Consider the following 23,795-nt stretch of genomic DNA (forward strand, 5'->3'; position numbering starts at 1 on the left):
GGTACTATAGGTACTGTAGTACCTATAGTACCTATGTACTATACTAGGTACTGTAACTCATCATCCTCCTGTTTAGATAATAGTGTTTATAACTGTGTGCACCATAGTACAAACATTGACGTACTAAAGCAATTAGATAGTAGAACCTTGTACTATTCACTTTATTGAATCTGAAAAAGAAGCTAAAAAACAAACAAATATCCCTAGGCCTAGTATAGCACGTATATGTACTATATTAGGCCTCAGATAGTGTGTATTAGGCCTACGAATATTAGGTTAGTTTATCTTTGCAATATAAATACAAAACCTTTTCCGGTTTGTCAAAATTCATTAGTACAGATTTCCACTTTTTAGTTGAGTTGTACGAGTGTGTGTATATATATATATATATATATATATATATATATATATATATATATATATATATATATATATATATATATATATATATATATATATACTATAGTCCTCATCCTTGCTATAATTACCAAAACAAGAGGGCGGGCTGATCTCAACCATCAAACATAAGAAAATAACATAAAGGAACCTTCATATGACCTGTTGGCCCATACGAGGCAAGGCCTATTGATACTCAGCCAAACTCAGCATTTCGAAGATGTCATATTTTGATTCTTTAAACTGTTGATACTAATCAGCATCTACTACGTCCACCGGCTTATACCCACAGCCGTGGTGGTCGTTAGGGCAATGTGTATTGTGTTGTGTACTTTAGCTGTTAAGAGACAATATTAAGCAAGGGTACCGCTATCGCCTATAAATTTGTCATGGCCGCGCCCTCCTGTATGTCTGTCAGAGGCCCTCCCTCCCTCCTTCCCTCCTGTGAGTGTCAGAGCCCCTTCTTCCTTCTGTGAGTGTCAGAGCTCCTCCCTCCCTCCTGTGAGTGTCAGAGCTCCTCCCTCCCTCCTGTGAGTGTCAGAGCTTCTCCCTCCCTCCTGTGAGTGTCAGAGCTCCTCCCTCCCTCCTGTGAGTGTCAGAGCTCCTCCCTCCCTCCTGTGAGTGTCAGAGCTTCTCCCTCCCTCCTGTGAGTGTCAGAGCCCCTCCTGTGAGTGTCAGAGCTCCTCTCTCCCTCCTGTGAGTGTCAGAGCCCCTCCCTCCCTCCTGTGAGTGTCAGAGCTTCTCCCTCCCTCCTGTGAGTGTCAGAGCCCCTCCTGTGAGTGTCAGAGCTCCTCTCTCCCTCCTGTGAGTGTCAGAGCTCCTCTCTCCCTCCTGTGAGTGTTAGAGCTTCTCCCTCCCTCCTGTGAGTGTCAGAGCTTCTCCCTCTCTCCTGTGAGTGTCAGAGCTCCTCCCTCCCTCCTGTGAGTGTCAGAGCTTCTCCCTCCCTCCTGTGAGTGTCAGAGCCCCTCCTGTGAGTGTCAGAGCTCCTCTCTCCCTCCTGTGAGTGTCAGAGCTCCTCCCTCCCTCCTGTGAGTGTCAGAGCTCCTCTCTCCCTCCTGTGAGTGTCAGAGCTTCTCCCTCCCTCCTGTGAGTATCAGAGCTCCTCCCTCCCTCCTGTGAGTGTCAGAGCTTCTCCCTCCCTCCTGTGAGTGTCAGAGCTCCTCCCTCCCTCCTGTGAGTGTCAGAGCTCCTCTCTCCCTCCTGTGAGTGTCAGAGCTTCTCCCTCCCTCCTGTGAGTGTCAGAGCTCCTCCCTCCCTCCTGTGAGTGTCAGAGCTTCTCCCTCCCTCCTGTGAGTGTCAGAGCTCCTCCCTCCCTCCTGTGAGTGTCAGAGCTTTTCCCTCCCTCCTGTGAGTGTCAGAGCTCCTCCCTCCCTCCTGTGAGTGTCAGAGCTTCTCCCTCCCTCCTGTGAGTGTCTTGCCTTCTCCCTCCCTCCTGTGAGTGTCAGAGCTCCTCCCTCCCTCCTGTGAGTGTCAGAGCTCCTCCTCCCTCCTGTGAGTGTCAGAGCCCCTCCTCCCTCCTGTGAGCGTCAGAGCCCCTCCTCCCTCCTGTGAGTGTCAGAGCCCCTCCTCCCTCCTGTGAGTGTCAGTGCCCCTCCTCCCTCCTGTGAGTGTCAGAGCCCCTCCTCCCTCCTGTGGGTGTCAGAGCTCTTCCCTCCTGTGAGTGTCAGAGTTCCTCCTCCCTTCTGCGAGTTTAAGCATTGCCTCCTCCTCGTCCCGCAGCATCGGAGTCGTGTAGCGAGGACAGGGAGTACCTGGAGCCTGAGCTTGGAGTGTCCGGTCAACTGGTCTCCCACTACGTGGACATGCACTACTACGTCGACAAGGAACTTATGGTGAGTGTCTCCTTCCCTCCAGACCAGCCCGGAGCCCCTCTCCTCCGTCCCATGTCCTCTCCCATCGTCCCATGTCCTCTCCCATCGTCCACCTCCGCCTAGCTGCTCCTCCCCTTCCATATTGTCCTCTTAGCGAGCGGTTAAGTTTAGAGATCTGGCGAAGAATGACGCGGACGAGGCTGCCTGTGTTAGCGCGGGAGTTCTCTATTGTCAGAGCCGATGTTGCCTCCTTCACCACTTCTAAATCCCCCCCACCCATTACCTCAAGGGGCCTCCCCACCCATTACCTCAAGGGAGCCTCCCCACCCATTACCTCAAGGGGCCCTCCCCCACTCATTACCTCAAGGGGCCTCCCCCACCCATTACCTCAAGGAGGCCTTCCCACCCATTACCTCAAGGGGGCCTCCCCACCCATTATCTCAAGGGGGCCTCCCCACCCATTACCTCAAGGGGCCTCCCCACCTCCCTACACACACACACACACTGCGCTAGTAAATGTAATGAAACATCCCAGCTTTTAACATATCTTTGGTGATTACTCCAACAAAATTAACATTTCCTATAACTAAACATTTCTGACAACCGCGGAAAACATAAATGACACAAAATGACAAGATAAATACACAGAAATATACAGTAATAGTAAGTGGACGTCTGTGAGAAACATTATGTTAGAGGTAGTGACCTTCGCCGCCACCTCCTCCTCCTAGGCCAACAGCGTGGCCGCGTGCAAGAGAGCGTGCGAGATCGAGAACGAGTTCCTGTGTAGATCGTTCCTGTACAAGGGTCCGCCCACCGGCACCACCTACAACTGCCAGCTGTTCCACCTGGACCACTACACGCTCCCAGATGGTCCCTCCACCTTCCTCTCCACCGACAGGTAAACTTGACTCTTCCCAAGGTCACCTGGGGCGGAGTCCTACAATATTACTATGTAATGGAAATATTTATGAGGACGTTTTTAAAATATATATGTTAGCTTAGATCAGTATTTTTAAGTACACTGGAAGTTAAAAGTGCTCAAATTAGTATTTCACTGTATAATGAATATTTTGACTAAATGGTTTTTAATTTGAGGAGAATACGTATGTATATATATATATATATATATATATATATATATATATATATATATATATATATATATATATATATATATATATATATATATATATATATATATGAAGAATACCTTTAGTCATGACTGAAAATCAGTGATTTCCGTGAGCAATAAGAATCAGGAACGGGCACACACAGAAATCACAATAGCATGATGCATCAAATGAACAAATCCACAAGGGCCGTGACGAGGGTTCGAACCTACGTCTGAGAGGATCCCAGACACGCCTTAATCGACTGAGCTACGACATGGTATAAGAATTGCAACCGGGAAATCAACTTGACCGACCACGGATCCTCCAGGCTCTCTGAGACACAAACCAGGTTTTTACACAATTCCCCCATGCACCCGAGCTCTGTCAATAAGGCACGGACGTAGGTTCGAACCCTCGACACGCACGGCCCTTGTGGATGTGTTCAGGGACGAGTAGTTGACAATCATAAGTCACTAACTTGATACATGTTAAAATAACTTATTCAAAGCTAAGAAAACCTAATGTAACCTAACTGTTGTACCGAAGGCCTCTCCTTGATGATGGGCAGCGCACAGGAACCTACTACGAGAACTCCTGCAAGGGTGAGTAGTGTGACGTGGACTGCCTTCCTACCCCCACCGTCCCTCCGTGTAATTAAGCCACACACTAAACAATCCTTGCCTAAATACCGTCCATGTGTAAGTCTGCACCACACACTACACCGTCTCCCCGTCCCCAAGTCCACCTCTGCCATTGAAACTAATACCAAGTCTTCTCAGTTCTTTATAATCTACAATTATTTAAGTCTCAGTGTACATTTCTTGCCTTCCCTAATCGTGTGAAAATTGTTTATTTTCCTGCTTGTCTTTCTCTAGGCCAGTATAAACAGTATTTGCGAGTCCTCTTCCGAGATCTGTACCTCTTGGTGTCATCTCGATCATGACGGCTTGGTCTTAATTTACTAAACAGCTTATGAGCTCCGAAGCTCTACGATACCGCCCTCGACCTAAGATTATGACCGTCAAGGCAACCTTGTAACGTAACGGCGCTCGTAAACTGTTTAGTAAATACCATCTGAGCCGCTATAGTGGAGGTAAGCGGTGCGGATCTCGTAAATAGACACGTCACTGCTTCGTAAATGACGAAGCAGTGACTTCAGGTCCATTCCCCAAGGTGGATGAGGTGGAGCAGGGGAGGGGCGGAGGTGGATGAGGTGGAGCAGGGGAGGGGCGGAGGTGTATGTGTGTGTGCAGGAGCTAAAGTTATATCACCACCGCATGACCAATAACCAATGTATTAGATGTGCTTTGTTGCCACTCAATAGTTAGGTTAGTCATTAGCGGCTGTTCCTGCCAGTAAAAGGCAGCCAGGTTTTGTAACCTAGTAGTAGTAGTGTTGTGTGTGTTAGTTATGCTTTATTACTTTTAACACCACTGTATATTTGTTTGTAGAAGTGTACACCTTTGGCTTTGTTGGTAACTGCACTGTCTGTACCTTTGTTACTACACTCACAACGTAATGTTTCATGCTAGCATATTACATGTAAGTCACACACACACATATATACATAAATATATATATATAATATATATATTATATATATATATATATTATATATATATATATATATATATATATATATATATATATATATATATATATATATATATATATATATATATTTATTTATTTATTTATACACACACACACTTAATGTTTATTTTGAACACTAACATAGTAATGTCTAAAAAAAATCGCCTTGCAGGATACGTTTATGACTTGTAAGCATAGCACCACCGCAACCACCACCACCATCATCACCAAAGCCACCATCACCACCACCACTACCATCACCACCACCACCACCACCACCACCACCACAACTACCACCACCACCATCACCACCACCACCACCACCACCACCACCACCACCACCACCACCAATGCCACCACCATCACCACCAATGCCACCACCACCACCACTCCTCAGTATGGATTCAAACATCAACTTTCTGAATTATGCAAATTACCCACCTTATTCAGGCTGTCATATATTTCATTATCAATATATAATACATAACTAACCTTTACAAGACTAACGGATGCAAAATTTACAATAGTATTTCACAAGTCACCCAACACGCACAGACACACACGCACACACACCTATAAAATTCTCAGAGGAATTGACAGGGTAGATAAAAATAGACTGTTTAACACGGGTGAGACGCGAACAAGGGGACACAGGTGGAGACTGAGTACCCAAATGAGCCACAGGGACGTTAGAAAGAACATTTTCAGTGTCAGAGTAGAATGCATTAGGCAGTGATGTGGTGGAGGCTGACTCCATACACAGTTTCAAATGTAGATATGATAGAGCTCAGTAGGCTCAGGAATCTGTACATCAGTTGATTGACAGTTGAGAGGCGGGACCAAAGAGCCAGAGCTCAACCCCCCGCAAGCACAGTTAGGTAAGTACACACACATACATTCACTCACCAGTAGATTGACGGTTGAGAGGAAGGACCAAAGAGCCGAAGCTCAACCTTCGCAAGCACAACTAGGTGAGTAGAACTAGTTGAGAGAGAGAGAGACTTGGGGGTTGATATCACGCCAGACCTTTCCCCCTGAAGCCCATATCAAGAGGAAAACATCAGCGGCATATGCCAGGCTGGCCATATTAGTTAGAAAGGCCTTTAGAAACTTGTGTAAGGAATCATTTAGAACTTTGTATACCACATATGTCAGACCAATCCTGGAGCATAAGACTAAACTGGGAAAGGTACAAAGGTTTGCCACCAGACTAGTACCCGAACTGAGAGGTATGAGCTACGAGGAGAGACTGCGGGAGTTGAACCTCACGTCGCTGGAAGACAGAAGAGTTAGGGGGACATGATCACCACATGCAAGATTCTCAGAGGAATTGATAGGGTAGATAAAGACAGACTATTTAACACAAGGGGCACACGCACAAGGGGACACAGGCGGAAATTGAGTGCACAAACGAGCCACAGAGATATTAGAAAGAACTTTTCAGTGTCAGAGTAGTTAACAGGTGGAATACATTAGGCAGTGATGTGGTGGAGACTGACTCCATACACAGTTTCAAGTGTAGATATGATAGAGCCCAATAGGCTCAGGAACCTGTACACCTGTTGATTGACAGTTGAGAGGCGGGACCAAAGAGCCAGAGCTCATCCCCTGCAAGCACAACTAGGCGAGTACACACACACACACACACACACACACACACACACACACACACACACACACACACACACACACACACACACACACACACACACACTAGCCCCAGTATTATATGCGTTACCACATACATACATACTTACATACACGCTTTAAATTCATGAACCGAACTACTTGGGTATAAAGCCTTACCTTTTTATCGAGGGTTCAATGGACGTGCAGTACAGAGCTCTTTATTTATCTTCTTGCCTTTACTACCGTTGACTTAAACAGTCATAACAGTGACCGAAACAGTCTTAACATTGGCCTAAATAGGCTTAACATAGGCATAAGCCGTAGTAACGTAGCCTTACCAAATCATTATCCTCATTATTCACCCCTTCTCTTAGTAGACTTCTCACACAATAACCTTCTTAGTAGACAATTTGACTTAAGAGTTATCTGTTATCTGACCTATTTGTTATCATGAAGCCGGTCTCTGTCTGAGAAAGACATGTCAATGTTTATGAGGACGAATGCAGGCGATGAGTCACAATAACGTGGCTAAAGTATGATGACCAGACCACACACTAGAATGTGAAGGGACGACGACGTTTCGGTCCGTCCTGGACCACAATCGACTTGAGAATGGTCCAGGACGGACCGAAACGTCGTCGTCCCTTCACATTCTAGTGTGTGGTCTGGTCATGAGGACGAATGTTTCTTGATTCTCTGACATGACATAGTGGAGTGTTGGCCCACCACTACTGACCTTTCCCCTTGACCACATGACGTTACAGAGGCCAGAGAAAATATGATCTGTAAGCAGGTGACAACCAGAGACAATCGCTACATCACTCAGATCATGTGCTTTGACAAGGCTTCCATCTCTCGCCAAGTCAACATCGAGGGAGTGGAGGAGCTCGGTAAGACAGTAAAAAGACTCCATTTCATTGGTCAGTCATAAATATTAAAGTGGCATTCATTGGCCGGCTGGCCATTTCATGGATGGACGCGAGCGCTGGTTGGCTGTTGGGAACTTTTCATCCAGTCTCACGGTGATTGGTTATTTCGGTGTTTATTTCCGGTAATAACTATGAGTCCAGCCACTTGAACTGGTTGATACAGCGACAACCTCGCTTCATGCAGGTCTGCGCTCCATCCCCCGATGGTACAAGTGGTTAGGCACCGTTACCTTCATTCCGTCCTCATATCCCATCTCCTTGCATCCCTTTCAGTTTTAACCACAATGTGATTTTTTGTTTTCATTTTTGCATTGTAGAAACTTGCTACAATGCCGTAGTGCTTAGAGGAAGGTGAAGGAAAGACCCGGTATATGTGTAAGTGTATTAACACAAATTTTCGGATGGAACCTACATCCTTTCTCAAGGTGATGTATATATACAATGTTCTGAAAATTTGTTTTGATTAATACTGACACATATATTGGAGCGTTGCTTCACCTTTATTGTTACAGTATTAGAGTGATTTTTTTTTCTACCACAAACTTGGCCACACATTTACAATGCTAACCAGCATGTATACATTTTCTAGTGATGTAAGAAGGTAATCCATCAACACATTGTGGTTATATTATCATACTGACTGTGTTGTCTCCTGATAATTACCTTACATTGCCTTACATGAACATTACCGAGGCGCCACATTGACAATGATCACTGGTACGTGGATTGTGAACGTTATTCTTCTCTTTACAATCCCCTTCTAACCCTTTGTAGTGAAATATGAATAGTCCATTATGAACAACATATTTTTTGTTATTTAATTATTATAATTCAGATGGACTGTACATTATTCATATCAGACTAATTGAACTAACTCGATGTTTTACTAACAAATCTACAAACATCATTTGTCTTTTATGGAGAGACAAGACCATTGTGATTAGTAAACAGTTTGGTGGTCAAGAAGCGGCTTGCAAGATAGTGCAGAACAGTTACAGCATGTCAGAGTTAACCCATAGAGATCAATAATGTTTGTACATCCGTATAAATTGTGGAATGACTTGCTTCACTAACACGCACTTAACTAACAGCTTAAGCATGAGCAAAGTGACTTTCTTGCAATCTTCTATTATTTTTTAAAGTGTTTTTATTTGTATATGACAACCTCAGCTTACGGGCTGACAGCAGTATGTGTAACACTTCACGTCTGGTTGACTTAAGACAGCCCTCAGCCCCACACGACAGCCCTCAGCCCCACACGACAGCCCTCAGCCCGACACGACAGCCCTCAGCCTCACACGACAGCCCTCAGCCCGACACGACAGCCCTCAGCCTCACACGACAGCCCTCAGCCTCACACGACAGCCCTCAGCCCGACACGACAGCCCTCAGCCTCACACGACAGCCCTCAGCCTCACACGACAGCCCTCAGCCCGACACGACAGCCCTCAGCCTCACACGACAGCCCTCAGCCTCACACGACAGCCCTCAGCCCGACACGACAGCCTCTGATATAGTATCTGTGATCTTAACATCTATTAACTTTGGATCTCTGATGATGGCATCTCAAGATTTTGCTAACGTAAACAACACTTACCATTTCCCGCCAGGTACTTGCTGAGTCACTCACGCCTCCTGGGCTGTCAGATACAAAATAAACCGAATAATCTTTGGTATGTGATGGAGCAAAACCAGTTTACCACACGTGAAATTACAAACACTGGTAAATGAATGAAATATATATACAAATTCTAGTATATGAAATACTGGAAACTAGTATATTAAAAAGTAGTCCCATAACTAAGAGGCATGAGTTACGAGGAAAGGCTGCGTGAATTGCACCTCACATCATTGGAAGACAAGAGTTCGGGGAGACATGATAACGACATACAAAATTCTAGGGGGAATTGACAGGGGTAGATAAGAACAGATTATTTAGCACTTTTGGTACACCCACAGTGGGATACATCTGGGGACTGAGTACCCAAATGAGCCACAGAGACATAAGAAAGTACATTTTCGTTGTCAGAGTAGTTAATAAATGAAATGCATTAGGCAGTAATGTGGTGGATGCAAACTCCATAAAAAGTTTCAAATGTAGATATGATAGAGCTCAATTAGCTCATGAACCTGTACACCAGTAGGTTGACGGTTGAGAGGCAGGACCAAAGAGCCGAAGCACAACCCCTGCAGTCACAACTAGGTGAGTGCAGACACACACACACACACACACACACACACACACACACAAACACACACATTGGGTGTATCCTGGCCCAAAAGGAGAAAAATGAAAATCATCAGAAGAATCAATGGTTCAACCAGGAATGTAAGGTAGCGAAGCAATTGAGTAAAAGAACACGGAGAAACTACAGGAATAACAGAACACCAGAGAGCAGGGAGAGATACCAGAGGACAAGGAATGAGTACCTCAGAGTGAGGAGAGAAGCAGAGACACTATGAAAATGGCGTCGTAAATAAAACCAAGACCCAACCAAATCTGCTCCACAGTCACATCAAGAGGAACACAGCAGTGAAGGAACAAGTGATGAAACTGAGAAAATAGGAGAACAGATATACAGAGAATGATAAAGAGGTGTGTGCAGAACTCGAGATTTCTGGAGGTCTTTACAATAAAGCAAGGAGAAGCCCCTGTACTAAGAGAGGAGGCGGCAACCAAGCGATGTTGGAGGAATTTGAGCTCACCAGTGATGAGGTCAAAAAGGAATCTGTTGGAGCTGAATGTGATAAAGGCCGTTGGGCCTGACAGAATCTCATCGTGGATACTAAAAGAGGGTGTAGAAGCACCAAGTGTGCCACTCTATGGTGTAAACAGATCACTGGAAACAGGAGACCTACCGGAAAGCTGAAAGACAGCTAATGTAGTCCAAATAAACAAAATGGGTGCCAGGCAAGAGGCACTACAGGCCAGTTTCCCTAACTTGTATATCATGCAAGGTGATGGAGTTCCTTTGACGAGGTCTTCCACGATACACTGGCTCTCACGCTAGCTGAAGTTATGGTGACGTCTTCAAGCGCTCCACTAGCCCACTGGCTAGTACACCCGAAACAGTGAAGTCTTCCACTCCTCCACTAGCCCTCAGGCTAGCACACTCCAACAGTGAAGTCCTCAGCGCTCTACTAGCCCTCTTGCTAGTACACTTCCTCAGAGGCGTCCCAAGGTCGACCTGTGTACTTTACCCTCCCTGCTTCACTGCCGTCTGTCACAGTTACCGGTACCTCATCACCTTCCAGGTAAGCGACCATATGAGTCATAAATACTCATACTCCGCCCAAGTAAAATCAAATCAAAAATCAAAAAATCAAAATGTTTATTTAGGTAAGGTACATACATACAAGAGATTTTACAAAGAGTGATGGATTTATAGATAGGGCTAGTACATGCAATGCCTAAAGCCACTATTACGCAAAGCGTTTCGGGCAAAACAGAAACAAGCAACACTTAGTGGGCCAACCAGAGGCTTAGGGCCCGCGCAGGAATATCCCTGCAAACAAAAAACTCCCAGAACACCAGACTAGAAGATGGGAAACTAATATTAATGGGAGGGTCAACTATTATGACTCGGAACCTGGATCGTAGAATGCGCCGAGGTCCGTCACCAACAAATCTAGTGAGAAAATGGTGGAGGCCAAAACCATCAGTAGTTTCAAAGTGTTATATGGCATAGAGTACTGGAAAGACGGGACACCACGAGCATAGTTCTCATTCTGTAACTACACTTAGGTAATTTCACACATATTAACTGGGAACTGCAGTGGAAAAAAAAGCAAACCAAATCCTTTCGAATAATGAAACGAAATTTTGACTTTAGGGAAAAGAAGATAGTTGTACAACTGCATGTCTATTCCTGGAATATTGTATCCAAGCATGGAGACCTCATCTTCAGAAAGACATACAGTATTTGCTTTGGAGAAAGTTCAGTGCCGGTCGGCAAAATCTCACTCCTGAACTAAGTAGACTCTGATACCAGGGATGACTGAGGGCCGCAGGGCTAACAACACTGTACGCCAGACATGACAGCTGACGTTGAAACTTAAAATACTGAACAGTTTGTTGGATATTGATCCAGACCACTTCTTCGGAATGTCAGATGTAACACGAACAAGGAAGAAAGGTTTCAAGCTCAACAAGCCACAATACAGGACAGAAACAGGAGACACCTTTTCATCTAAAGAGTTATAAACCAATGGAACCTCGTACCTGACGAAACCGTAAATGCGAAAATTGCTGAATATCAAAATTCAGCTGGACAGAATCATCAGGATAAATGGGGGGAGGGGGGGAAAGAATCTTCAGCGAGTCACCGGCTTCCTGTGCTCTTCGAGGACCGCTAGATAGTGGCCCTCGGGTAAAATAACACATCCTCTAGTTTGTATATACTGATTTGTTTTATATAACCAAATAATGGCTTTATACATACCCGTAGCTTAGACAGATTATTTGATATTTTAGGTTTGCAGAGATAGGCGTAGATTAGGTTCAGTTAGGGGATTTGGTTGGATTAAGAAGTGAATTAAACACTTCTCGCGACTTTGAGAATAATAAGGCTGAGGAAAGTGGAAAAATATTACCTCCCCACCTCCACCGAAATTGATATATTTCTTACCCAAGTTGAGCTTGAATAAGATGATGAGATGTACTCATAATATAACAGTGATGAGACTGAAACAATTTTCCTAAAAGTCGTTGGGGCTATGAAGAACCTGTCTTCAGAAATCCAACTGGTGATGAGGTATGGACACAGCGCCATGGAGTATCCATGTATCACTTCTTGTATAACTAGCATTCTTCTGCTGGTCTGTATTTGATGGTGATAGAACAAAGCGTGAATGAAGAAAGAATAAGGTTATCTCCCATGCTGCATGTTACCACACTACTCCTCCTCCTGCCAGGGATCCCAGCTAGTTACAATGACTATGTTACAGGCCCCTATGGCAGCAGCACAGGAGGGCTGGTCACCCCTGTCCCTGCCGGCTACACAGACAATGGGGACGTATTCACCTCGCTGGGAGGCAGCTCCAGCAGCAGCAGCAGCAGCAGCAGCACCGGCGGCTCAACACTTGGAGGAGGCTCAGGTAGTTCCTCCTCCTCCTCTTCATACGGAACAACTATCAGTGGTCAGGGAACGACTGGAAGACCCACTGGAGAAAACGTGAACTGTGACCCAACTGGAGTTTGCTATGATGGTAAGTCTCATCCCTGTACTGTGCTCTAAATATTACCTCACTGCCATGTCTCTCTTGTCTTCCTTAACTATGAAGACTTTTTAAATAGGAATTATTTTTGGCCTTCGTGATTCAAACATGCTATGGCGATAACTTTTTTAATAAACTTTATTATTAATAACTTTAATTATCTTATCTTATATAATCTTATATTTAATTAATTAAAGTTATTAATAATTAAAGTTATCAATAACTATAATTATAAATTATACAAATTTTAAGTTAATAATAAGGTTAACTAACATGTGTGAAAGTTTTACCCTGGGTAAAATAACTTGATAACATTAACGTTTTAATTCAAGTACAGTGATCTGTACTTGAATTAAAATGACTTTAATAATTTATTCACAAGAAGGTACAATGGGTTGGTGAGATAACATAAGATTGGTATTTGTACATTCTTGTAAAGCCACTAACACGCATAGCGTTTCAGGCAAGTCTTTAAACTAACAGATAATTTTTAGATAATTCACAGTAAAATTGACAAAAAATGTTTACAGGTACTTTACAGCTTTACTTTACAGTTACAGATAATTTTAAGTAGAATAACTACAGTAAAATTGACAAAAAAGTTTACAGGTACATTGTAAGAAATTTTGACACAAAAGCAGATTACAATAATTCACAATAATAACAATACACAATATTGACAAGGATTACTAGGTACATTAGGATAACATTTCAGGGTTATACATTGGTTCACTGAAGCACAATGAGGATCATTTCAAGGAATAATGCAGTAGAATATGCACTCAATATAACAACCATGATATCAGATGATATCTAAGTATATGTGACCCAGCATGCGCTTGTGTGCCCTGTGGTCTAGCTGGCGACTGGCTGAGCCGCCTGGCCTTACTGGACAAATATATAACTGATGCCCACCAGTTTGAATCCTCCAAGCCGAAAAATTTGAGCGTTTTTTACACCTTCATTTTTTCGTCTTGGTGATTCAAACACACTCTCACCTATATGTATTACCCATATTATTACCTTCAAATTTATATAATTTATAATTAAAGTTATTAATAATTAAGTTTATAAAATTTTATTGCCGGCCTGGTTGTGTCGCCCTTTCCCCCTTCCTTCTGTTGCCCTTTGCTGTGTGGCTCACCAATGCTGTGGCCCACCAATGCTGTGGGCCGCCGGCGCGGTGGGCCGCCCGCGCTATGGGCTGCCAGTGCGGTGGGCCGCCCGCGCTATGGGCCGCCCTCGCTATGGGCCGCCCTCGCTATGGGCTGCCAGTGCGGTGGGCCGCCCGCGCAGTGGCCCACCCTTGCTGTGGCCAATCGGTGCTGTGGCCCACCCGCGCTGTGGCCCACCCGCGCTGTGGCCCGCCAGCGTTGTAGCCTGCCCACGCTGTGGCCCACTTTCATGATTTACTACCAAATAAAATGTAGTAGGTCTTTTCTATGTTTTATGTTTTTTCTATGTTTTATGTTCTTTTCTGAACTTTTTTCGTTCGTTATTTACAGTAATATAATATTTTCAATATTAAAACAATATTTTCAATATCAAATCATTTATAAAAATGCATATATGATTCTCCTTATTAGAAGTAACTCTCATGGATTGTGTTGAGTTAAGATATCAAAGAGGAAATTTGGTAGGCAATGTTTTAAGAATACGTGTGTTTGTGTACAGTGTCAGTTCACTGTAAGGACACGAGGATTGTGGTGGAGGTGAACACCAATCAAGCCTTCAATGGGCGCATCTATGCCTTGGGCCGCTCGGAGACCTGCAACGTCCAAGTCGTCAACTCTGACAAGTTCCGCCTCGACCTCTCAATGGCTGGCCAAGACTGTAACACTCAGAGTGCTGTAAGTAGTCATTATCCTCCTCTTCCTCTCTTTCTTCCCTTTTATTTATATACTGGGTATTTATATACAGGAAGGTACATTGGGTTGTGAGAGTACATAACATTGGTGTTTGAGTGTGACATTCTTACAAAGCCACCAACACGCTTGGTGTTTCGGTCAGGTCCTTAATCTAACCGATGGAAGTAAAACTATTAATAGGTTCATTGTAGCTGAATTTGAATTCAATATAATAACTACAATATAAATAGATGGTATTGATTATTCTGGTGAAGTTGCATGTCTTAAGTACAGTACTAAAATTGGGTGGGTGGGTAGCACAAGATACAGTGGGAGTTTGGAGCACAAGGTACGAAACAATGAGGATGATATTAGGTACAGTAATTTTTGGTTTTACATTTGAATAAATCATAGGTTGGACAGTTTTTTAATTCATTATTGAGCGAGTTCCATAGACTGGGTCCTTTTATTTGCATGGAGTGTTTGCACAAATTTAGTCTGACAATAGAGAGATCAAATTATATTGCATGAAACGCTATGCATACTAGTGGCTTTACAAGAATGTAATTTCAACTTAAACTCTATGTTCTCTGTTAACCCCCAATGTACCTTCTTGTATATATACAAATAAATAAATAAATAAATATTAATTTCTGGTGTGGTGCTCATGGGTTCTATTGCATCTGTCAAGGAAGAGTCTCAGATCAGGATTGGCATTTAGGAATAAGGTTTTGTACATGTAAATAGCACAAGAGAATGTGTGGAGTGTATGTTTAATATGTTTAGGGAGTTAAACAGAGGGACTGTGTGTTGTCTGAAGACAGAGTTTGTTATAATTCAGATTTTTGCTAGGTGATAATGGGCTTGAGGTAATTAATGGTTGAACCCATGCACAGATTCCGTATGTAAGGTAGATATAGATTAATGAGTAGTATAATGAGAGGAGAGCAGAGTGGAGAATATAATATCTGATTTTAGAGAGCATACAAACAGTTTTTGAGACACTTTTGGCTATGTGCTGTATGTTGGTGCTGAAGTCTAGTCTCTTGTAAGTCTCTTTAGTCTCTTCTAAGGAACTTTCCATAATTTTTAATGCAAATGTTAGCATTGTCTATCTGAAGGTGAATTTGGTTTGATGATTTACTTCCAAATAAAATGTAGTAGGTCTTTTCTATGTTTAGTGTTTGTTGACATCCATGAGTGGAGTTTTTTTTTTAATTCAGTATTTACAGTATCTAGTGTGTGGTGGGTTGGGGTCTGAATAGGTGAAGTATCGTCAACAAATAGTATAGGTTTAGAATGTTGGATACATTTGGCAAATCACTTATGTATATAAGAAATAAGAGAGGCCCTCAGATGCTGCCCTGTGACAGTCCCACAGTTAATGGTGGGGGAGGTTATGTCATTGGTGGCTACATACTGAGTCTGACACTAAGATATGAGTGAATATAGCTCAGAACAAACCCTCGAATTCCACAATGATGAAGTTTAAGAGATAGATTTGCTTTACAGTATCTAAGACATTTCTCAGAACACTGAAGAGGCCAGTTGGGAACTCATTTTTGTCAAAGTCAGTTTAGATTATCTCTCTGTATTTTCAAGGTAGGAAATACAGCTGTTTTTATTTTATTGATCTTTATTTAACCTATTTGTAAAGAAGAAACTCACACAATCAAATGTTTATTTTGGCATTTGTGCATATGGGAGCATAGTTGAAAAGTTTGAGTTAATACCAGCCACAGATCACATGACCTTCCCCTAAAGGCCTGTGTTACCACAACTAATAATCCATACATATTTTGTACCTCCAATTGGAGTGTTATACTATTGTGTGTGTGTGTTGCAGAATGGTGTCTACACCAACACTGTGGTCATCCAGCACCATTCCATCGTCATGACCAAGACTGACAAGATCTACAAGATCCGTTGCACCTACGACATGACCTCCAAGAACATCACCTTCGGCATGCTCCCCATCAGGTATGACTTTAATCCATTCATTTCAACTTGCTTTTCACTTCTTCAGTTTCCTTAATAGCATTACATGCTCCATTTAAATATAGTTATTGCATTGCGGTCTTAAAAAATATCCTATCACATATGCCATGTTTTCGTGTGTGTGTGTGTGTGTGTGTGTGTGAACTCCATCTATAGATTGTCCAATCAGTCTGTAGATATAAGTTCCTGTCCGCCATCATCCTGCTGCATAAGTGGTTATAGAAAAATATGTAATCAATTTTATTAAAGCAAAGCTGCAGCATAAGTAGATTCTTAAAATGACACATTTCTTGCTGTAGATGTTTTTTAATGATGGTATACATTTTACAGCAGTTCAAGTGAGCACGACCCCTTATCCAACACTCTGATCATCCGGTAAGACATGAAGTGTGGCTCACAGGGGCTCTGGGCTGTGATTGCTGGCTTCAGTGCAGCCTCACCACTCTACCTGTAGCTTGTCCTTCCCAGATCTGTAGATACTTTGACTTCTCGGTAGATTGCTCTGTGTTTTTATCCTGTAAGCACTGACTAGTAGACAAAGACCTTCAACACTGACTTATAGATATGAACTAGTAATGTAACATCTGTATATGCAGAGAAGTAGACACAGACTGTAGACACAGACTGTAGGCACAAACTGTAGGCACAGACTGTATGCACGTATCGTAGTGAATGTGTTGCATCTACAAATTGTCTGTCACAAAATCTTTATTGTAAGACTACAGCATGATATTTTTTTTATAACTAGTTACCAGTCAACAGACTCAAAGATTTAACTTTAAACATTTCAAAGTCCTTGAAATTTCCCACGTTTATTTTGAAATACATGAGAATCATGTAATTCATAAACATATAGTCTTATAATATTTTGTAAATATCCTAACAGACTGACCACCCACTTTCACATTCAAACAAATAACTTAAATAAAGGACCATTGTTGCTCATCATATCAGTTTCTCAAAAGATTGATCAATCTGTGAGAGGACTGAGCAGATATCACAGGTTTTATTTTTGCCTAAGCCTGTACCTGTGGCTTGGAATATTAAGCTGGCGATGTTAATTTAAATTCATAGGTAGATGGAGAGGAATGTGTGAGTCTGGCCCGGTCTGTCCACACAGGTCGAAGTAGAGTGGTGATGCGTAATGTGTTAATAGACCATTTATCTTTGATTATATTATCTTCCATCCTCATCTTTATCATCTTCCTTTTATCCTCAAGTCTTACAAGTTTCTCTTTCCTCCAAGATCCACCACACTCAAATTTGTGTGTTGCTCTGAAGTCCTGTAATGGAAAATCTTTGCATCCCTTTCACACACACAGCAACTGCTGCCTCTTTGTGTGAAGGTAGTGTTGAGAAGATGTGATCAAACCCATATCTTACCTGTTTACCTGAGTTTACCAGAGAGTCACTAATGCTAGTGGCCTCGACGAGAGCAGAAACGAAAGTCCCAGTTACCTTGATCTTCTCCAGCTGTGCTTCAAAACCCAAGAGTGTTTTGACTTTAACAGCTTGGGTGGGTAGGCGGTTCCATGGGTGAATAACCCTGTGGGTGAAAAAGCAACTCCTGTTCTCAATCCTACATTGTGGCTTGTTGAGCTTGAAACTGTTTCTCCTTGTTTGTCTTACACCTAACCTTTTAAAGAATTGTTCTGGATCAACATCCTCCAATTTGTTCAGTATTTTAAAAGTTTCAATAAGATCCGCCCTGTCATGCCTGGTTTGTAGTGTTGTTAGCCCCATGGCCCTCACCCGTTCCTGATACGTGAGTTGACTTAGCTCTGGAATGATTTTTGTTTTCCAGTATTGCACTTTCACTAGAGCAGCTATGTCCTTCTGAAGATGAGGTCTCTATGCTTGGATACAGTACTCCAAATGGAGGATGCACCAGAGATTTATACAATTGAATCACTACCTTCTTTTTTCATTGAAATTAACTCTTGATTATTCCAAATGTTTGGTTAGCTTTTTTAACTGCTGTTCCTAGTTGCTGTGCCACTATCATTGAGTGATGGATTTTGATTTCAAGGTCCTTTTCTTCATCGATCTGCTGTAATGCAATGTTATTAATTTGGTAGTTGTGGCGAGGGTTGTTGTGCCCCCACATGCAGGGTCTTGCTTTTGTCAATATTAAGAAGCACGGGTCTTGTGTGTGTGTGACGGTAGGGTTGAGAAGATGTCATCAAACACATCTCTTGTGTATGTGGAATAATGCAATAACTCATGGTACATTTCTTTCATTTTTGTGTCTTTTGGAAAATGCAGCGAATTTGAATTAGACCTAGAGTATGGCCTACAACCTTTGATAAGCTGCCAGCTTCCTATCCTCATTAAGGCCTCTAAAAGAGATGGTGACTCGGGTAAATTCTGGTAAATATGTGAAATAGGTTAGCGAATGAAAAGCTAACTAAATACTCAAAATTAAAAGTAAATAAGAAAACAAGAACCAACTTATTTGTTAAATTATATAATGTTCAAAAGGAAGGTCTGGAACTGAACACTCAATCCTGCAAGTACATTTGGAGAGTACACACACATGCATGCTTGCACACACACATGTATGCCTGCACACACACATGTATGCCTGCACACACACATGTATGCATGCTAGCACATTTGCACACACATGTATGCATGCTAGCACACTTGCACACACATGTATGCATGCTAGCACACTTGCACACACATGTATGCATGCTAGCACACTTGCACACACATGTATGCATGCTAGCCACTTGCACACACATGTATGCATGCTAGCACACTTGCACACACATGTATGCATGCTAGCACACATGCACTCACACAAAATATCACATCATGCATGTGTACACACACACACACACACACACACACACACACACACACACACACACACACACACACACACACACACTCACTCACTCACTCACTCACTCACTCACTCACTCACTCACTCTTTCTTTAACACAAATAGGTAGGAAGCCTCAAGCAGACATTTTAACACAAATGGGTAGGAAGCGTTGTGGTCAGACTGGGAGGTCGGATCCGGTGTTCACGCGGTCACTAGTTCGAACTCTTTGTAGGTAGTGAGAGCTTGTTTTTAGGTAGGAGTCATTATATTAGATAACCAACGACTGGAACAACAGAGTCCAAGAGCTAAAGCTCGATCCTGCAGGCACAGATAGGCGAGTACACACACACGAACACACATACGGACTCATTAAACACATTTTATTCCTGAGACCTGGAACTTTAAGAACAAGAGGTCATAGATTTAAACTAGCTGAACACAGATGCCGAAGAAATATAAGAAAATTCACCTTCGCAAACAGAGTGGTAGACGGTTGGAACAAGTTAAGTGAGAAGGTGGTGGAGGCCAAGACCGTCAGTAGTTTCAAAGCGTTATATGACAAAGAGTGCTGGGAAGACGGGACACCACGAGCGTAGCTCTCATCCTGTAACTACACTTAGGTAATTACACTTAGGTAATTACACACACACACACACACACACACACACACACACACACACACACACACACACACACACACACACACACACACACACACATACAGAAAAAAAAAGAAAATGGGTTGAATATCGGATGAGACCTAACCCACAAACATACCAGCATTACAAACAAGCAAGAAACAATTACACAACAGTGAGAAGAGAGGCAGAAAGGCACTTTGAAAAAGATATAGCAGATAAATGTAAAACAAATCCAGGCCTTTTCTAGAAATTCATTAAAAACAAGCTGCATGTGAAAGATAAAATCCAGAGTTTGAGAACGGGGAACAGGACTGCGGAAAATTAAAAATAAATGTGTGAAATGTTAAATGAACAGTTCCACAATGTGTTTGTATAAAATGAAGAGAGCCGGACCAAATACCTATTCTAGAACACGCCATAGAATACATAGACGTATCTCAAGACGAAGTGGAAATATCACTCATGGAGCTAGAAATAAATAAATATAATATGATGAATATAATATGATGGAATTTCACCTTGGGTGCTGCGAGATTGTGCAACTGAGCTGAGCTTTCCACTCTAATTAATATTCCAGACATCCTTGTGCAGAGGAATCTTAATAGATATATTGAAAAAGACAACAAACATAGTACCAGTGCATGGTTTGCAGTGTTGTTAACATTGTGTCCCTCAACCATTCCACTTAGCTCTGGAATGATTTTTGTTGCCCGAAGTTTAACTTTCTCCAGGGCAGCTATGTCCTTCTGAAGATGTCTCCATGCTTGGATACAGTAATCCAAATGGGGACTCACTAGAGATTTATACAGTTGAATCACTACCTTTCTACCTTAAAGTCAAAGGCATGCTTGAGTGTTCCAAGAGTTTGGTTAGCTTTTCTGACTGCTGCTCCTACATACTGTGCTGCTTTCAGTGAATAGTGAATTTTGACTCCAAGGTCTTTTTCTTCATCAATCTTGGGTTATTAAAATGCTCAATATTGGAATGTTATTTATTTGGTAGTGGTGACATGGGTTGTTATGCCCTACATGCAAGGTCTTGCATTTGTCAGTATAAACAAGCATTTGCCAGTCTTCTGACCATTTGTGGAGTTCATGTAGATCTCTTTGTAGTGCTCCAATATAATTATTATTTCCCGCTTTACCATATACGGTACATACCATTACCATTTACCATATACATACACATGCACAGGGTGGCTTACTTCACTCATACACATGCACAGGGTGGCTTACTTCACTCATACACATGCACACGGTGGCTCACTTCAGTCATACACATACTCATCTGTTTGACCGTTTCCTTCCTCTCTCCCATCCCTTCACCACACGGCCCTCTTGCCTGTCACACCTTCTCCCAAGCACAGCTGGGACCGTCTCACACTGATGGGATCTCCTCACCACCCTATAGATACCAGTTCTTATGCAAGGTTCTTGCTATTATTTATATAAACTAATTGTTATTTATTTCATTCAACTTGTGGAGTAAATTTTCATGCTGTTTTTTGGTTAGATACTAATTTACCTGTACTGTCTTTGAGTTTATGCATGTATGTGTTTGTGTGTGATGTGTGTGCTTATATGAAAATATATATAGTTTCACATAACAACACAGAATATATGTAATAGTATTTTGTATTTAGAAAAACAACCAGTAGACACTAACCTAGACAGAACATGTCTTGTGAGAGAGAGAGAGACTGGCGCTTGACAGATTTTCAATAAACGACTGAAAGACATCGCCGAGGTGGTAGAACTTCATGTAACTTTTTATTCTTTCCTCCTCTTAGCTGTAAAACAAGACTCTAGTGAACTGTAATAGTCTAACACTGTGTTTCTCCTGTCAGGGACCCCGACATGATTCCCATCACCTCTGCTCCCGAGGCACCCCCACCCAGGATTCGCATCCTAGACGCTGCTCTCCGGGAGGTAGAAACCGTGAGGATTGGAGACACTCTTACCTTCAGGATCGAGATTCCAGAAGCCAGTAAGTATTGTCTGATGGCTGAACATCAGTATAATTAGTCATTGAGCAAAGAATTGTTGGTGTATACACCAAGATAACCACTATAAAAGGATAAGCAGGTAATGTACCTGCATTCTCTATTTTTCACATGTGGTTTTTCCGCATACTTGGATCAGTGTTTTTGCAAGTGTTGTTGCGCGCGCATACATACATACATGCATATTTACATACATACATACATACATACATACATAGCATATTTACATACATACATACATACATACATACATACATACATACATACACGCAACAACGCTTACAAAAACATTGATCCAAGTATGCGGAAAAACCACATGTGGAAAAATAGAGAATGCTAAACATGTTTTCAGCTCAATTCGCCTTCATAAGAACAGAATAGAATGAAGGAGGAAATGTGGTAGGCAGACCTTATACCTGCCAGGGCAGGTCACCTAACCACCAAGATAGGGATGAAACCTAAGGATAAAAGTGGATGAAAAAGAGGCAAATAAGGATAACTGTACATAACAAAAACACTGGATAATATATAAAAGTGCCTCTGGATGGAAATAAATAAAAAATAAATAAACACAGGATAAATGGATGCTATGTTGTATTGATGTGCTATATTGAAGTTCATATGGGGATCTAATTTGTAAATGCCAAGGCTTACATTAAGGCTGTTGTTACATTGTTTGATCAGAGCGGACTCGATCACATTTTCGCTCAACGAAACCCCTACTTTTAACAATACATTTTGCCCCTCGGAAGTCGATAGAATGATCACATAAACTAGAATGTAAATATAATGTAATGGAGTGCTGGGCTTCATCATCATTCAAGATGCATCAGAAAACTTCAGGGGTCAAGATTTTTCTGATGCATGTTGGCTTGGGGACCATTCAAGCTTGATGCACAAATGTTACTCATGCGGCCCAAGCATGATGAAGTGATTTGATGAAATATGTAAGTAAAATATCTGGTTCCCAATACCTGAGAGCTGTCAGGTATTGGGTTAAAAATTCTGAAGACTTTCCAATACTTTTGTACAGTCTGATGGCAGAGTGGCTATAGTACTGGACACGCCTAGGGGGCATGGGGGACCCTCGTCGACTGGGAAAATGGGAGATGTTCTATATAATATTTACAAAACTATTGTGAAAATGTTGCATTTTCATTATTTCATTGTGAAAATTTAGTTGTAATCAATATGTTACTTAATTCAGCAGTGTTATATCATTGTTACCATGTAAATGAGAGTATATACTGTAAAGCTATATGACAAGGAGGCCCTGAACTGACACTTGTTCCTTCCACAGCCCCATACGGTATCTTCGCCCGGAGTTGCGTTGCAATGGCCAAGGACTCCCGCTCCACCTTCCAGATCATTGATGACGATGGGTCAGTGTACCTCAAAGGACCTAATTTCTTGTTTTAATGTTACTTCATTGTTCCACATTGTGCGCTTGTGTGTGTTGTAAGCATCAACCCCCTTCTGTCTTCACAGTAGTTGTGTGTTCTGGTGGGCATTGACCCCTTCTACCTTCACAGTAGTTGTCTGTTGGGAGCATCAACCCCTTCCATCTTCACAGTAGTAGTGTGTTGGGGCATCGACCCCTTCTACCTTCACAGTAGTAGTGTGTTGGGGGCATCGACCCCTTCTACCTTCACAGTAGTTGTCTGTTGGGGACATCGACCCCTTCTACCTTCACAGTAGTTGTCTGTTGGCGGCATCGACCCCTTCTACCTTCACAGTAGTTGTCTGTTGGCGGCATCGACCTCTTCTACCTTCACAGTAGTTGT

At 42.4% G+C, this 23,795-nt stretch overlaps 1 protein-coding gene across 2 annotated transcripts in view; it reads left to right on the top strand.

Annotated features, from left to right (window-relative positions):
• Positions 1-23,795, top strand: part of tyn (trynity) — a 98,578-nt gene that overhangs the window by 68,466 nt on the left and 6,317 nt on the right. The window contains exons 7-15 of one of the 2 annotated variants that reach the window (XM_069303051.1): positions 2,116-2,228; positions 2,939-3,108; positions 3,869-3,924; positions 12,421-12,681; positions 14,365-14,540; positions 16,384-16,517; positions 16,866-16,910; positions 21,856-21,995; positions 23,312-23,393. In XM_069303051.1, coding sequence (XP_069159152.1) covers positions 2,116-2,228; positions 2,939-3,108; positions 3,869-3,924; positions 12,421-12,681; positions 14,365-14,540; positions 16,384-16,517; positions 16,866-16,910; positions 21,856-21,995; positions 23,312-23,393 — 1,177 coding nt within the window. The remainder of the gene's footprint in view (positions 1-2,115; positions 2,229-2,938; positions 3,109-3,868; positions 3,925-12,420; positions 12,682-14,364; positions 14,541-16,383; positions 16,518-16,865; positions 16,911-21,855; positions 21,996-23,311; positions 23,394-23,795) is intronic. The other variant, XM_045750097.2, reaches the window with a different exon arrangement.

The sequence above is a fragment of the Procambarus clarkii genome, chromosome 49 (genome assembly GCF_040958095.1).
Source record: "Procambarus clarkii isolate CNS0578487 chromosome 49, FALCON_Pclarkii_2.0, whole genome shotgun sequence".
Lineage (NCBI taxonomy): Eukaryota > Metazoa > Arthropoda > Malacostraca > Decapoda > Cambaridae > Procambarus > Procambarus clarkii.